Here is a 17,068-nt window from a genome sequence, read left to right as displayed (position 1 = left end):
TTTAAACTCTAAAAATGCAGAAAGTTTTCTGTAAGGGGTAGGTTTAGGGGTAGGGTTGGTGTAGGGCAATAGAAAATACAGTCTGTACAGTAGAAAAACCATTACGCCTATGGAGAGTCCCCATAAACCATTTAAAAAAAACCCTGTGTGTGTGTGTGTGATTGGCAACACACATCATGTTCGTGGAGCTGTGATAGATGAGTGAAAGGCACAGACACACTTGGGCCGAGTGTTGAATGAGGAGTGCTGTCTCGGAGTGGGCGTGGGTGTGGGTGAGTTTGGGCTTTATAAACGCAGCGAATGGGCTTCAGCGCGGACCTCACTTGTTGAGTGATCTCTAGGAGGACAGTCTGACGCGAGCCTCACACACACACACCGAAAATGACGACGGCAATGATGAAAGGATTTGTGCTGTTCGTCTGCTTGTTCTTCACAGTTGTTCAGTCCATCACATGCGAGGCGAACAGGATAGATGCGCGCAAAAAGCACGAAAACGACGTGGCGCACCACAGCTCTGCCACAACAGCAGGTAACATATTATATTTGAATTGAACTGAATAGAACATTTTATAATTTAAGCAGCGACCAGTATTTATGGTTTAATTTAATATAATGATAGTTACAGTATATAACCAAATGTAAATATTTGCGTGCATCCACATATTATTGTATTATAAAAAATTATGATATTTAAAAAATAATAAATACACATTCATTTAACCAAGCAGCCTAAAACGAACATTTAATTTTCAATTTATAGTGACTGAGTATAACGTATATAATTATATTTAATTATATTATAATATTATTAAATGATAAAATAGGTATCTTTAAATTTAAATGAATAAAATATAGTAATTTAACCATCAGCCTGAATCCAACATTTAATATTATATTATATAATGACAGTTTACTAAAGATAAAAGTTAATGTTACAGTTACTATTATTACATTATATTATAAAGGTAATTATATCTTAATTAAAATTATATATATATACACACACACACACACACACACAGTATAATGCATATAGTTGTCTGTATGCACACACTGTTATATTATAAAAAAAGTAATTGTATTTTAATTACAATAAATTAAAATATATGAATTTAACCATCAGGCTAAATCCATCATTTAATATTCCATTTAATGTAATGATAGTTACTATAGTTGTATCCATGTATCCAATGCTATATTATATTATTTATAAAATAACTATATATATGAATTAATAGAAGTATAGTGATTTAACCATGCAGCAGAATTTAATTTTCATTTAGTATGATAGTCACGGTTTAAAATATAACGTGTATAGATGTATATATTGATAACCAGCTGATTAATTTAGTATAAGACTAGATATTATTTGTATCCACTACATTTGTAATGTTATACCCGATCTGCTTAACTTGAGCTTTTTATTTTGAATCTTTCATATTGCATTTTTGCAGGCTACTTTGCAATGTTTAAATGCTTGTGTGTGTGTTCCCCTTGATAAAACACCTGCTTGGCCTGAATTCACTGATGAATTAAGACATGTTGCCATGCCTTCTGATGACATTTTATCGTTTACTACTGATCACATGACGTTAGATCATTCACTATGCCACCTGACGACGTGTTGCTTTTCACACATACTGTAACCAGGCCAGTATAAACATGCTTTCCAAACACAAAGGCTTCTTTTCTTCTCTGGGATTTGCAGCTACTGTCAACGTCACTAATGAGGCTTAGAAGAAAACCGATTTTTTTAGCATCTGTCCATGCACAGTCTCACCATTCACTAGCCTGCCCTCAACAGCTCCAGTGAAAGGCTCATTATTTTCGTCAGGCGTCTCATGTGAACAGGCTGACTGGAAAAATCTACCACTGTCTCTTTCAAGTGCCACCTGGGTTTCTTCCACTTAAGTGTGGAATGATAAAATGTGAACTCCTTAAAAAACACAAATGCATAAACGCGTTTACAGTCCTAATTCAGTGCATCTCCCAACAGGAGCGTGGAATCAGAAGCCAAAAAGACTCTTTGCCAGGACTCGCTATCTGTCTCAGCAGAGACATCATGTGGTGGTACGTTCCACACATCACACCGTCTCCTTAAACGTGGACCATAACACAACGAACCCAACATTGTTCAAGTGGACTAATGCACATCTGTCCTTTTGCAAGAGCAAGAATATAATATTCCTTCTTGGAAATCTTTTGAGTTAATCCTTTTTACATTAAAAAGCTTGAGAAAATAGAACTGCATTAGTTGTTCTTTACTCTGTTCATTCGTTTCTCATGAAAATATGTGTCCTCCAGAGACCTAAGCCCAGGCCTGAGGCGGTTTCTCCAGCGCGGCGCTGCGCCGGTCTGATGGAGAGCTGCTCCTCGCTCACTCCCTGCTGTGACCCATGTGCTTCCTGTCACTGCAGGCTCTTCAACACCATCTGCCACTGCTGGAGACTCGGACACCTCTGCCCCAAGAAGACCTAATCACCCCAGACGCACATATATGTATCGGTGCTTCTCAGCTGCTTTCACGTTAGCTCTGCACATTGGACATCAAATGTTGTTTAGCGTACAAAAACAAAGTCATGAAAAGTTGCTTCTTGGTTAGTTTATAAATATTTCTTGAAGTTTGATGGTATCTCGTTCCCAGCTTGCAACAATTCACCAAAGCCATTTTTGTTTGTTTTTTGGTGATGGCATATCTGTCTAATTTGACTCACTTCTACCAAAGATTTGGCCAAAATACTGCTCGAGTTTAGTTGCATACTTTGATATTCAAGGAATTTTCCGTACAGCTGGCATAATGTTGATTACCACAGAAATGATTTCGACCCATCTCATGTCTTCTTTAAAACAAGCAGAAAGCACAGGCACTACATTAAGTGAATGAGGCCAATTTTTGGAGGATTTAAAAACTTTGATTTTATAAAAGCTCCTACGTAAAAAAAAAATTTTGTATTGCAGCGGTGAAGCTGTTTAAATCATTTGTATAGTCATTTAAGGTTTTAGAATTTACAAGTTGCAAAATTGGAAACAACTGTAGACAGACAAGATTAGTAAGCGACTGAAATCATATGAAAACAAATATTGTTTATGTGCGGCTGCATTGCTGAAGCAGTGAGTATTTCAACATTCACAGATTACCTCCGTTCACTTTTTTGTGAATTGTCAGTGTAACACAAAACGTCTGCTTTTTTTTTTTAAGATTTATTTTATACAGGAAGTGAAGTGGGTGGGGGGGGATCGGGAAAGGTCCACGAACCGGGACTCGAACTCGGGACGCCATAAGGCGAAACATGTCTGCTTTTTTAAAGAAAAAGAGGGACAAGTGGAGATTCATATTTGTGGTAATAAACGCAACACAGTTGAATCTGGAATATTCCTTTAATAAAACAAATAGAAAGCATTTTGGTTCCTCTTTACAATAAGGTTTCATTTGTAAACATTATGAACTTACAATGAAAAATAATATTCATTTCAACATTTACTAATAGCTTATCAAAATCAAACGTTGTTATCTGTTAATATTATTAAATGGACCTGAGCTAACATGAACTAACAAAGAACCTTTTTTTTTTGGTTAACAAAGATTAATAAATGCTGTAACAAATGAACTGCTCATTATTAGTTCATGTTAATTAATGCATTGCCTAACTATAACTAATGGGACCTTATTGTAAAGTGTTGCAAGCTTTTTTTCTCTTGCATTTAGCAAATATTTGTTCAGAACAGACCTCCAGATCCACCATATGAGAACCACTGTTATATAACACACATGCAGCTGTGCACCTTTGCTTCTACACACTCTCATACTGCTATGTAGCATGCCATGGATCATACATGACATTTAACTGTACAGTGAATGTTTAGCATCCATATGACTCGAGTTATTCGCTCTCTTTTTGCACCATGACACTAATATGACTCGTTCGCCGACTGGAGATGTTATTACAGTTAACTCTTGTAGACTTCATGCATGGCAAAGTTTCATTTTTGTTGTTATTCTCAAAATTTTTCAACCCTTGTTAAGCAAGGGGCATATACTGTTTCACTTGTACAGAATCAATGTAACAGTAGCTAAAAAAGCTTTAAATAAGACAAGTCATTTTAGGTGCAGTAAATGTGAATCTAATGTTATCCTCATACTGTGATCTTTTAATAATAAGTTTTAAGATGCTCATTTCTACTGTGATGATTCCACTGTCATGTTTTTGATTTCTACACACACAAAAAAAAGTATATGTGGATGTCAAGTAGACGCTATTGTGGATGAAAAGCTTCTTTGAGAAATGTTGTCATCGTTATATATTTCTATCCACTGTCAGGTCATATTGACTGAATATTATTAGAAAAAAATCATAAATAAAAACATGTTCAGTGTGCTTTCTTTGTAATAAAAAAAAACATTTAGAACTGCACCATGGGAACTTTACTTTCCTCTATAATACTTCTTAAAGGAACTGTTCCCCCGAAAAATGAAAATTGGCTAAAAAAGTTACTGACACATATCATGTAGGTGAGTTTGTTTCTTTATCTGAACAGATCTGGAGAAATTTAGCATTATATCACTTGTTCACTAACGGATCCTCTGCAGTGAATGGGTGCCGTCAGAATGAGAGTCCAAAAAAACATCACCATAATCCACAAGCAGTGTATCTGTAATTAAAAAAAATCCCTAATTAAAACTTTTTAAACTTCAAAACATTGCTTACTGCTAAAATACAAGTCCTTTATCCATAATATTACTTTCTCCAGTGAAAAAAGTCATCTTGTCTGAATCAGAAGAGAAATATGCACCGATCAAGCACCATTTACAAGTGAAATCAGTCCAAAACAGTTCTTTTCAGTGGATTTTGATTTGGACTTTTGGACTTTTGCACTGGAAGAAGCATTATTATGGATTATGGACTTACATTTTGGCAAGAAGTGACAGTTTAAAGTTAATATGCATTACTGATGTATTTGTTTCTTACAAACTTGCAGCACTTGACAACATTAATTGATGGACTGGAGTCGTGTGGATTACTATTGTGATGTTTTTATCAGCTGTTTGGATTCTCATTCTGACGGCACCCATTTAGTAACAACTGGTTTACTTTTAAGCTTCGCAAATTTACTGTAAACTATACTACAAGTAAACTTGTATTATAATGATAAAGATAGTTTACTAGTCATGTTCTTCTCAGCCCATTTTTACCTTATGTAAACTTTAAAGGTTTTTATACCTCAAGTATAGTTGTAAGCTTTCTTTAAGTGAGCATACTTACATTTGAGCATGTACCGGTATATGTTATTTTTGTACTTTAAGTATACTGTATACTTTAAGTAATCTGTCTGAGCTATACTTCATCTAGTCCCACATAAAATATGAGGTCTAGTGAACAGAGAATATAACTCTGTCCTTAGATTGCGGTTAAAGCATAGAGGGGATAGAGCCTTTGCTATTGCTGGCCCTAGGGGCTTATATCAGATCGGCACAGTCTTTAACTGCTTTTAGATCATCTCTTAAAACCTTTTTTTTCTTTCTTTGGCTTTCAACACATTGTGAGCTTCCATCCTGAATGTGTGCTTTCATTTTATGTTTTGTTCGGCACTTTGGTCAGCCTCGCTTGCTTTGTTTTTAAATGTGCTATATAAATAAACTTGAAACTTATTTAGGTATTAATTTTTATAACTGAAATATACTTTTAACTGTACTTTACGTAGACTTAATGATACTTTTCTCAAGTATAGCTTGATCAACACTTTAGTATAATTTTGGGTTACACTTTATTTTAAGGTTTCCCTGTTACAGTGTAATTATACATTTAAATACTGAGTAATGTTATTTAACATGTACTTACTTTATGGTTAGGATTAGGGTTCGGCTTAGGGTTACTTGCATGTAATTATGAATAATTTATTGTTATTATAATAGTAAGTATACAGGTGCATCTCAATAAATTAGAATGTCGTGGAAAAGTTCATTTATTTCAGTAATTCAACTCAAATTGTGAAACTCGTGTATTAAATAAATTCAGTGCACACAGACTGAAGGAGTTTAAGTCTTTGGTTCTTTTAGTTATATCGCTGATAAAAAGCAGTACTAAAACTAAAGTATTTATTTTTTGTTATTATTAACTTATTTTTAGTTTAAAAAACTACTAGGATTTAAAGGTTTTGGTGACACTTCAGTTTAAGGACCAATTCTCACTATTAACTATTAACTTCAACTTTTGTCTCAATAAACAACTAATCTGCTGTTTATTAGCCTAAAAGTTAGTATGGTAGTTGTTAAGTTTAGGTTGGATTAAGGGATCTAAAATCTGGACATGCAGAATAAGACATTAATATGTGCTTTAAAAGTACTAATAAACAGTCAATATGCTAGCAATATGCATGCTAATAAACAACGAGTTAATAGTAAAAATTGGTCCCTAAACTAAAGTGTTAACAAGCTTTTTTTGTTTTGTTTTTTAAAGACTTGGAGTGAGGCCCATTATGCCATCAACGATGTTCCAAACCCATAACTGTGCGTTCACACCGCCGCCGTCGAGAGCATCAAAACTCGCTCTGGCTGCCCTGCCAACAACGCTGTAGAAAGATTTGTGGACGCTCTGACGTAGATCGAATGCTTATCTTGTATTTAAAGGGGACGCAAAGCAAACAAGCTTGTTGATCTCGTGCACACTGACCACAAGGAGGGTAAAGTTATAAGTTAACCTCATTAAACATTGTTGTGGACGAAGTATTAAGATCCTTTACCTCATAATGTACAAAGCACTAATACAACACTGTAAAAATACTCTGATACAAGTAAAAGTCCTGCATTGAAACTGTTACTTAAGTAAGTATAATCAGGTATAAACATTACTTAATGTAAGTATAATCAGGAAAATTGATTTAAAGGTTTAAAAGTGAACTGGGACTATACTATTATTTATTATGTCATTAGATTATTATTACTATAACGTTAATGCACATCAGCAACTCACCAGGAACACCAACAATCTCAGACACCTTGGTCCACGCATAATTTTTTTTTTTATGTCCCTGTATGCAAACAGGGACACGTCATAGATTATTGGGAAACCCGCCACAGCAATAATCAACCTCTCCTCCATTTTGCTTGGGAACTAATGTGGTCGGAACCAAAGTTTACAGGACTGCGTTCTCTGGAATCCTCTCAAGCGGTGGACTTCTACGTTCCGATTGGTTGCCGCCAGATGCCGCCGAACCGTTTCATAGCTCATTACCATAAAGTTGACCTGATTTCAACTCTCCTCGACGCCCTCAACGTCCAAGTCGCACCGCGCCGCTGCTCGACGCTGCTCGACGCCGGCTCGCATTGAAAATGAATGACTTCCGGTCACTTTGACGCTATCGACGGCGGCGGTGTGAACGCACGGTAAGACCTTCGATCATCTTCAGAACACAAATTAAGATGTTTTTGATCAAATCTGAGAGCTCTCTGACCCTCCATAGACAACAAGGATATTACCACAATCAAGGTCCAGAAACATAGCAAAGACATTGGTAAAATAGTCCATGTGACATCAGGGGTTCAACCGTAATTTTATGAAGCTACGAGAATCATTTTTGTGTGCAAAGAAAACTAAAATAACAACTTTATTCAATAATTGCATTCATGCCACAGCATACGGGATGAGGAGGAGAAGACATGAGGGTGAGTAACTAATGACAGAATTTTCATTTTTGGGTGAGCTATCCCTTTAATTTAAGGACACTTAAGGCCTTTTCACACTGAACTCGAAAATCGGCGCGATGACACTTCTGAATCGAAACAATAGATCCTTAATGGGGCTATTCACAGCAGGCGCGATAATTAGCGCACGAAAAAGTGGGGGGAAAAAATTCGTCCTTGTGTGTTGATTTTTTCCCCGTCGCTCTGCTTTTTTCTACACATGAAATATGAACGCAAATAGACATATGATAATGAAAATATATTTTCGGCATGTTTTTTTATACAGCTCACTGTATTTTTATAACAATAAACAATGTTTATGACAAGCAGGTAGTGTTCAGTCTATTATAAAACATACAAAGACTTCATGTCTGCCTTGTATAGAATCAAAATCCATTTTAGATCACAATCGGAATTTATTACACGCACTCGATGATGGTTTAAAGTGGGGTTTGAGCAAAAACATTAATAATTACATACATTTTGAAATATCGCTTGATGCTAATTGTACCTCTAATTATATTTTCAGATGTATTCTTGTAAGCATTATGGATAGTTTGTGTTTCTGATGAAGAACCAAAAGCTATTTATCTTAATCTAATGCTGTATATTGAGCAGCGAACGATGTAAAAGTCATATACAAGATACGTACATGAGGAAAATGAATTAATTGCTGGTCGTAGCCACCTAGCGTGCAGGCATGACAATCGATCAATCAGGCGATCAATCATTTCGCGCTCGGTGTGAAAGATACGTTCGTCGGCGATTCGCCTCGCTTTTTCGCATCGCGCTCAGTGTGAAACGGCCTTAGGGCCAGCTTTACTAACAGCTGCGCCAGCACAAACCATCTTTTGGCGTTAAAATTGTAGGATTTACTAAAGATGTGCAGTGAAAAATAAGCACTGAAAAGGCATGGACACAGTTCTTTTTGCACCTTATTGAATATGCATTTGTAGGAGCTTCTCATTCAGACTCAAAATCTATGGGAGGAGAGTATTAAAATGAATCACGCAATGAGATTTACTAATGTTTGCGCTCGTCAAATTACTGGTATTTACGCCATTATTTAACACCCAAATAAGCATGTCTTAAAGCAGGCGGTAATTTGCTCTGCTCTTGGTAGATTGCGCTGGTCATTATGGAAATGATCTGGCTGCATCTGTGTTCTTTGTGCGCATTGTCAGTAAATCACCCGCAGAATTTTCCCCTCCCATCAGCGCTTCTAATTTGCCCTGGCCCTTGATATAAAGTGGGTCCATAATATTAATAATAATAATTATTAATATTATTATTAAATAACATAGGCTCATTGGAAATATGTGCCTCTACCTACATTTCTGCAAAACTCAAAAAACGTAGGCTACTTATACATACAAATCGCTGCAGTTTTCAGTTGCAATGAACACTATGGCAGTCAAACTCCCACAACTTTTATTGCTTTTCACACAAAGTATGATTTGCAGGTCCACAGTTTCGATGAATAAATCCTAATTTTCACATAATTACTTGAGGAATATTATGTTATGAATTCAAAACAATTTCAACATGTTGCGAGATTTGATAAATGATGCATTTTAAGGTTAGCTTCACATATCCAGCTTCATATGCATGAGTTGTCTGATTCAGTAGGTTTACTCGGTAGCTCACGCGATATGGCGTTCAACAAAACAGCTCAAATCCACATAAGGAAGTTAAAATAGCACGGCTGCATCAACAAATGCATTTTTATATCACTTTTGCATTTGTTAAATTAATTTAGGGTTGGGTTTGGTGTAGGGGATATTTCCAACACGATACAACATTAACTTTTAGCGACACTCCTCCGATATTTGAATTATGAACCATCGCAATACGTACCTGAAGCCACGTAATACAAACACAGCAATACGTGCCTATATCAACGTGACAAAAGCGTGCCAGGGCCACGTATTAAACCTGCGTTTTAGCGCCATTCACTTTGACGTTTCACTTTGAAACTGCCGCGAAATGTGCAGTAAGGTACGTAATAACAGTGCTGTAGAAATATATTTCGAGGCACGTATATCGAATGAGCCTGGGTTGTAATTAAAGCTGCAAGTAGCGTTGGACGGGCCCTCGCACCCGGGCTCACCGCCACAAGGTAAAACAGCGAACGGTGAGCAATATGCATTTAAAGTGTTAAATATAGGAGGAATATGTCATTTATATATAGCAATATATAGTGATATTCTCAATGTTACTCAGAAGACAAGATAGGCTACAAGTTTAACTCATTCGAAATACTTCTGCTTAATGTTACACTGTCAGATTTGCAAAAGAAATCTATCGTATCTCTTGCTCTGGCTACTGTGTATAGACCACCAGGGCCGTATACAGATTTCCTAAAAGAATTTGCAGGTATTATTAACTCGTCGTTGTCTTTAGGTCACTTCCCAAAAACATTCAAGCTACAGACCCATCTCAAATCTTCCTTTTATGTCTAAAATTTTAGAAAAAGTTGTGTCTGCTCAACTGTTCCTTCCTGCAAAAAAATTATCTCTATGAAGAATTTCAGTCAGGTTTCAGGCCCCACCATAGCACAGAAACTGCACTTGTTAAAATTACAAATGACTTGCTTCTTGCATCAGACCAAGTCTTGGTTGGAACAGCAGCTACGCTAATTATGTTTCTCTGTTTTTGCCATAACTAGTATTTACACAAGCTTCAGTCTGGATCCAGAACACCTGAGAAGAGATGATGCAACCCCTCAGAGGACCTCAGATGATGCCAACCCTGAAACAACATACAGAACTACCACATTTTGCTATAAGTTTGATTGCATCATATAATAATTGCTGTTAATAGTGTTCATCGTCTGTTTGATTACGTCTTTAATTGATTTTTCCGTACATTTCTGCCATATGTACATTAACTGACAGTCACCACTGATAAGCTACCACTAAATATTGTAGAAACTTAATTTGCTGTAAAGTTGCTTTGCAATGATTTGTATCGTGAAAAGCGCTGAACAAATAAACTCGAATTGAATTTAATTGAATTTATATGTGCCAAACTTCCTTCTGCCAGCTGGTGGCACTATGACTATAACTGAATATTGGCATGTAGATGTCTTCAAGCCAAGACTTTGATCAAACATATGAAGTTTGGTGCAGATTGAACATGGTATGTTTCAGTTAGTGTAAAACATGACATATCCTGTTGCCAATAGGTGGCTCAATGATTATAACAAAATATTTGCCTTTAGATGTGTTCAGATTGGACATTGTATGGCCAGTTACAACCACATCCTTTTCCATGGTGAAACATCGAAATTTGTCAGGCCGCCAAGAACACTCTTTAACGACAACTCAAGATCTTCGCAATTTAACATTGCAAAGGCCTTTAGAGTAGACCAGGGGTGGGCAAACTTGGCCCTTCCGGGTCACTTTCCTTCAGAGTTTAGCTCCAACTCTAATCAAACACACCTGAACCAGCTAATCATTGTCTTCAAGACTACTAGAAAGCTACAGGCAGATAAATTTTATCAGGGTTGGATCAAATCTCTGCAGGAAAGTGGCCTGGAAGGGCCAAGTTTGCCCATCACTGCAGTAGACTGACCGAATATAATGTTGATGTCATTAAATCTCTAGGAGGAGTTAGTTACAGCGTAGAACATGCACATGCACTTCCTATTGCCAGCAGGTGGCGCTATGACAATAACTGAATATGGGCATGTGTTCAAGACAGGACTCTTATCAAACATGTGAAGTTTGGGGCAGATCGGACATTTTATGCCTGAATTATAACAACTTCCTATTTTATGGCGATAACATCAAAGTTTGCCAGGACATGCCCTTCAATGAAAACTCAAGATCTTCACAATTTAACATCACAAAGGGCTTTAGATTACACTGACCGAATGTGGTGTTGATCTGTTTAAATCTCTTGTTTAAATATAACGGCTGAAAAAGGCAAAAACGGCACAAAACTTGCAGAGAAAATTCAAAATAACAGACTTCCTGCTGGGTTTGGAACTCTGTACCGTGGGGACTTTTTTGTTGGTATTGGTGTGTTACATGTGTCTACCGAATTTCGTACATGCATGTGAAACATAGCTCGAGGGGCACTTCTTTGAAATTTTATAGGTAGTGCTATTGAGCCATTTTGCCACACCCACTTCTGAAACCCATATCAGATGCAAATTTTCACCACTTCTGGTGTGTGTGCAAAGTTTTATGAGTATTACATGAGTATTGCATTGTAACAAATTATTCAGTAGGACTAACTTCATTGAAGTGAGAATGAAAAATTAACCTAGTGGACCAAAGTGATCTGCGTCCAGACAATATGAATGCAACAAAAACTGGATACTTTTTCATTCAGTTCAGTTTTGGGCCAGCCCTTTTCAGCTGAGTTTGTCTCTTTTATAGAGGATTAAAGAGTAACTACTGATATACAAAAGGATGTGGGAAAAATATTATATAACTTGATAATTCACAAAATCATTTTTGCACACTCTGTTTATCATGAGACTTGCTATTTCATTGTGATTTTATGGTGTTTTTTACATTTCTTTTTATATATCCTGGCAACAGCAATATAATGCTTGCCATGTTGCAGATCAAATCAAAACCACAATATTTGTCAGACTAATCGCAATGTGATTTTTTAATTCTTTTTTTTTTTTTTTACCAAACTGTGCAGCCCTAGCGGTTATCTATTTAAACTATAGATTTCACTGCGTTTGCAGGAATACTGACCGCACTGCACTGGCAGCTCCAGTGGAACATAGTTTCGATGGCATAGATGGATACAGGCAGAGGCCAATGCACAAAAGACTGGTTTGGAAACATCTGCATGCTCATCACATACACAGCCCAGTCCTTCACACTTCATCATGAACTGCACAGGATCCACCTAAAAAAGACAGAAATTGCTTTCATCCGAAAAACAAATGCTCATAAATGCAATGTAAAAACAAAAACAGTGTGAGAGAGAGAATTCTTCATCTGAAGCTCATTGTGTTGTTTACTATTGCATTCTTTCATTCTCTTTTTCATTTCCTCACTTCCCCCAAGGAGTGGATGTCTTTTGATCAATCTAATCAAAGGGATCTTTATATACACTGGCTTGTAATAGTTAGCACATGTCATGGAGTGAGAGGAAACTGAGTACAGTAGTTACCACTCTGAAACAGGGGCTCAGAGGAGAATTTTTGGAGGAGAACAGTAATGTGCATGACAGGGAGCCATTCTGACAGATTTCAGCTGAGAAAAATGCCTGTATATCAGAAAAAACACACTGGGCAACCTCAGGCTAGTATAACTAAAATTTTTTGATAAAACAACAGGAGCCAAGAATGCTGCACTGGTCTCTTCATGTAATAAACAGTGTGCTTTGGATATTTGGAAGTAAATATCAAACTGAGAAGATGAAATACTCCAAGGCACTCGTATAGTAAAAATAAAAAGCCATTAAGTCATTAAAAGAGTTTACATTTTTGATCATTTAAATGTGTGGTCTAGGAAATTTGTCCTAGACGTTTTAAGATAATGAAGCCCATTACTAGATAGGAAAGAACAACGTACTAGCAGAGGTTTAACATTTAGGAATAATTTGAATAGATATATAAAATTTATAAAAAAAAAGAAAAAAAAAAAGTAAATGTCCTGTATAGTTTGACAAAACCGGGTGGACATCTTATGTCTATGCTATAAGATAAATCTTCTAAAAATGAGAAAAAGAGAGAAAAGTCGAAGACTAATACTTAATTTGTTCTTGGACAAGTTGATTAATCATTTATGTAAAATATTCAGTAATGTTTCATGGGGACATAAAATCGACCAAGCTTTTGGAATGACCTAACTATAGCTTTAAGTCTTTATATTGTACATTATGTTTGATGATATATTATTACATGAAAAAAAGCATGTACAGTGTATGTAAATATGAAGCAAAATAATAGAAATAGTGCTGTGGTTTGTGCCTGGCTGTGATATCATATGCTGAACAGGTGTATATTTCTCACAGATTCATCAGATATCGCTATCTGCCAGCTGTGAGTAAACTGAAGCACACTGTGTGTGTGTGGGAGCCATCTGGCAGAAGAAGCTCATTCGCTGCCTCATTATCATTGGTTCCTAAAAGACCAGCGGACACACCTGAAAAACAGTTCATTAAAATAACGTGTTAAACCATGACGCATATTAGAATGATTCACCACAGAAAGTTGAACTTTTTGTAGGCAGCAGTGGATTTAAGTGCCATTAAATCCATTAATTCATCATGTTACAGCATATTAGCATTTACAATAGATCAAAACAATGACTGCCCACTTTTTCAGAGGCCTTGGTTCAAAATAATTTTTCATAGGGATGCACAATATTGGATTTTTGCCGATATCCGATATGCTGATAATTTTCAATTAATTTTGGCCGATAGCCGATGCCGATACCGATATATAATTATTTTTAATTTTGGTTAGTTTTTAACAATAACTTATTTGTTAGAATTAAATAAACAATAATAAAGTTATTTTATAATGACAGTACATTGAAGATTTGAAAATAACTATAAATAAACTAATATTAATCACTGCATTTTTTTTTCAGAAAGATGCAGTGGTAACCTTAACATTTTGTTTTATGATTTAACATTTGTAAATGGTCCAAAGCAAAAGAGTTGTAAAAATTCAGAAAATATTTTAGAGCTCATCATTTGTTAAAAAAATATAACATATTACACATTAATGAATAAATCAGTATATATAAAATTATTTAATTTAAGTGTCATGTGGTGTTTTTTTTTTTCATGTAAGCTATAGCTTCTGACCTTTAAATCAAAACATACTCATGATTTTATGGCATCAATTGCTGCTTTATTTAACCAGAAACACAGTCTAAATATTATTTGTGTATTTTGCTTTCATTTTATTAGAAGTAGGCCAACAGCGCCCCCTATGGAATTAAAACGCCTCACCGAACGGGCATTAGGACCCAGGGGAGGCTGCTGCTGCTGCCGCTGCACGTGCTATTACTGTTTACTGGCTATCATTAATCTATTATTTGTTCCAGAGCAAATAGTTTTGGCTGAGGGTGCAATAAATGCACTGAGCAATGGCTTCATTGGAAATCACCCTTAACAGATGAAAGGATAGTGACCCCTCCGTCCGTTCGCAATTGCGTTCCAGGGGGTATCCCCCTCAGTTCATTTGATGCGGGGCCTCCTCAAAGCGCGGGGCCCAATGTGTTCGCACAGTTGCACCACCAAAAGGACGGCCCTAACAGTGACCTTTTAATACAGTAGTACAATACATTTTTAATGAAGCAACTCAACATTCCTTCATCATTAGTTCTAAAGTGACATTTTTGAATTAGTAATGGAGGCTTGGGCTCAGCTGTTAAACTGTCAAACTGAGATTTGAATATGTGGTGGAAGAAAGTAGTTCTGCACAAAAGAGGGTTTTTAAAGACACTCTGTTGTCTTTTTTTATTTACACACTTGTGCCATTGAACAGTTGTATAAACACAATATCACACTCGTAGCCATGCGATAAGGCTATATATCAGCAAGCTGTGATTGCCTACGGCCGAATCACAGCCGTGCTGATATACTGTACATCACACTGCTGTTCGTCATATTGCTCATATCCACCTTTTTCTTGAATGTGGAAGTCTCACCTGACTGGAACGATGCTTTACATTTCCGGTCGCTATTGTTTCTAGTCAAATTAACTCATTTTACGAGCTGATATTATAATGTTAAACCTATGAAAAAGGTTTTACAAAGCACATGGCGCCATAGTTTCATCACTTTACAGTGTCGCAATGACCGTCTTTTTGCAGTAAATCACCTGTCATAGTTTAATGAGTGGGTAGCTGACATGAAGCGGCTGGAGGTTAGCTGTGATGAAAACAGATAAGCGCACATATCCTACATACAGCTCCTGATCGGGTCAAAGTTCAGAGGATTTTGACTACAAAATGATAAGAGCACACATTATTTTATTATTTCACACAAAGTATTTTAACTTAAGCTCTGAAAGCCATGCTTGTTTTCTCTTGTCAGCGTTTGGCACGGAATGGAAGGCATACACTGCTGGACACGGACAGATTTGCTGGTGCGCAAAACAAGTACTTGCTGTTACTGTGGCAGCCAACAACAGCACAGCTTAACCATATGCACAGTTTTGTATTTAGTTACACCAAAACGTCTCTCTCTCTCTCTCTCTCTCTCTCTCTCTCTCTCTCTCTCTCTCTCTCTCTATATATATATATATATATCTGTCAGTCTCTCTCTCTCTCTCAGTCTCTCTCTTTCTCTCTCTCTCTCTCTCTCTCTCTCTCTATATATATATATATCTCTGTCAGTCTTTCATGTCGTGCCCTTCAGAATTATATGCGGCTCGCCTCTTTTTTTACATCTGTCTGTCCATCAATTATGAAACAGAGGGCAGGACAGAAGCTCTGACAAAAACACTCAAAAATCTCTCTCTCTCTCTCTCTCTCTCTCTCTCTCTCTCTCTGTGTGTGTGTGTGTGTGTGTGTGTGTGTGTGTGTGTGTGTGTGTGTAAGCAAGCTTAAAGGTTTCTTTTTGATTCACACAAAACAAACACTGGTCAAACACTGGATTTAGTGCTCAGTTGTGAGCATCACTATCTATAATAAAACCAAACCGAACAGTACAAGCACTTCTAAGTGTACAGTTTTAACACAGCATGCAATGCTCCAAATGTATATTTAGTGTGTTTAAAATGGAATGCAATATTAGATTTTTTTTGTGCAAAATAATGTGTTTTGGAATATGAAAAACTAGTATGTGTGCTGACAGCCATAGCAGTATGATTTATCTGAACTACTAGGTTATTGATATTAATTAGATAATGATATTGATCAAACTATGATGTTTGTTGTGTTGAAGATATTTCGAAGAATGTTTATGATTACCATTGTCTTCAATTACACTGAACAAAATTATAAACGCAACACTTTTGTTTTTGCCCCCATTTTTCATGAGCTGAACTCAAAGATCTAAGACTTTTTCTATGTACACAAAAGGCCTATTTCTCTCAAATATTGTTCACAAATCTGTCTAAATCTGTGTTAGTGAGCACTTCTCCTTTGCCGAGATAATCCATCCACCTCACAGGTGTGGCTTGTCAAGATGCTGATTAGACAGCATGATTATTGTACAGGTGTGCCTTAGGCTGGCCACAATAAAAGGCCACTCTAAAATGTGCAGGTTTATCACACAGCACAATGCCACAGATGTCGCAAGTTTTGAGGGAGTGTGCAATTGGCATGCTGACCGCAGGAATGTCCACCAGAGCTGTTGCCCGTTAATTGAATGTTCATTTCTCTATCATAAGTCGTCTCCAAAGGCGTTTCAGAGAATTTGGCAGTACATCCAACCAGCCTCACAACCGCAGACCAC

The 17,068-nt window shown here is 36.6% G+C and overlaps 1 protein-coding gene across 1 annotated transcript; it reads left to right on the top strand.

The window, feature by feature from the left end:
* Window positions 1-253: 253 nt before the first annotated feature.
* On the top strand, window positions 254-3,245 carry asip2b (agouti signaling protein, nonagouti homolog (mouse) 2b). Its single transcript, XM_016283773.1, has 3 exons — window positions 254-529; window positions 1,997-2,070; window positions 2,305-3,245. The coding sequence occupies exons 1-3, from the start codon at window positions 382-384 to the stop codon at window positions 2,476-2,478; spliced, it is 396 nt and encodes a 131-aa protein (XP_016139259.1). The 5' UTR covers window positions 254-381; the 3' UTR covers window positions 2,479-3,245.
* The last annotated feature ends 13,823 nt before the right edge of the window (window positions 3,246-17,068 follow it).

The sequence above is a fragment of the Sinocyclocheilus grahami genome, unplaced genomic scaffold (genome assembly GCF_001515645.1).
Source record: "Sinocyclocheilus grahami isolate Dianchi unplaced genomic scaffold, SAMN03320097.WGS_v1.1 scaffold176.1, whole genome shotgun sequence".
Taxonomy (NCBI): Eukaryota; Metazoa; Chordata; class Actinopteri; order Cypriniformes; family Cyprinidae; genus Sinocyclocheilus; species Sinocyclocheilus grahami.
The sequence above is the reverse complement of the archived record's forward strand: the minus strand, read 5'-3'. Positions and strand labels throughout refer to the sequence as shown.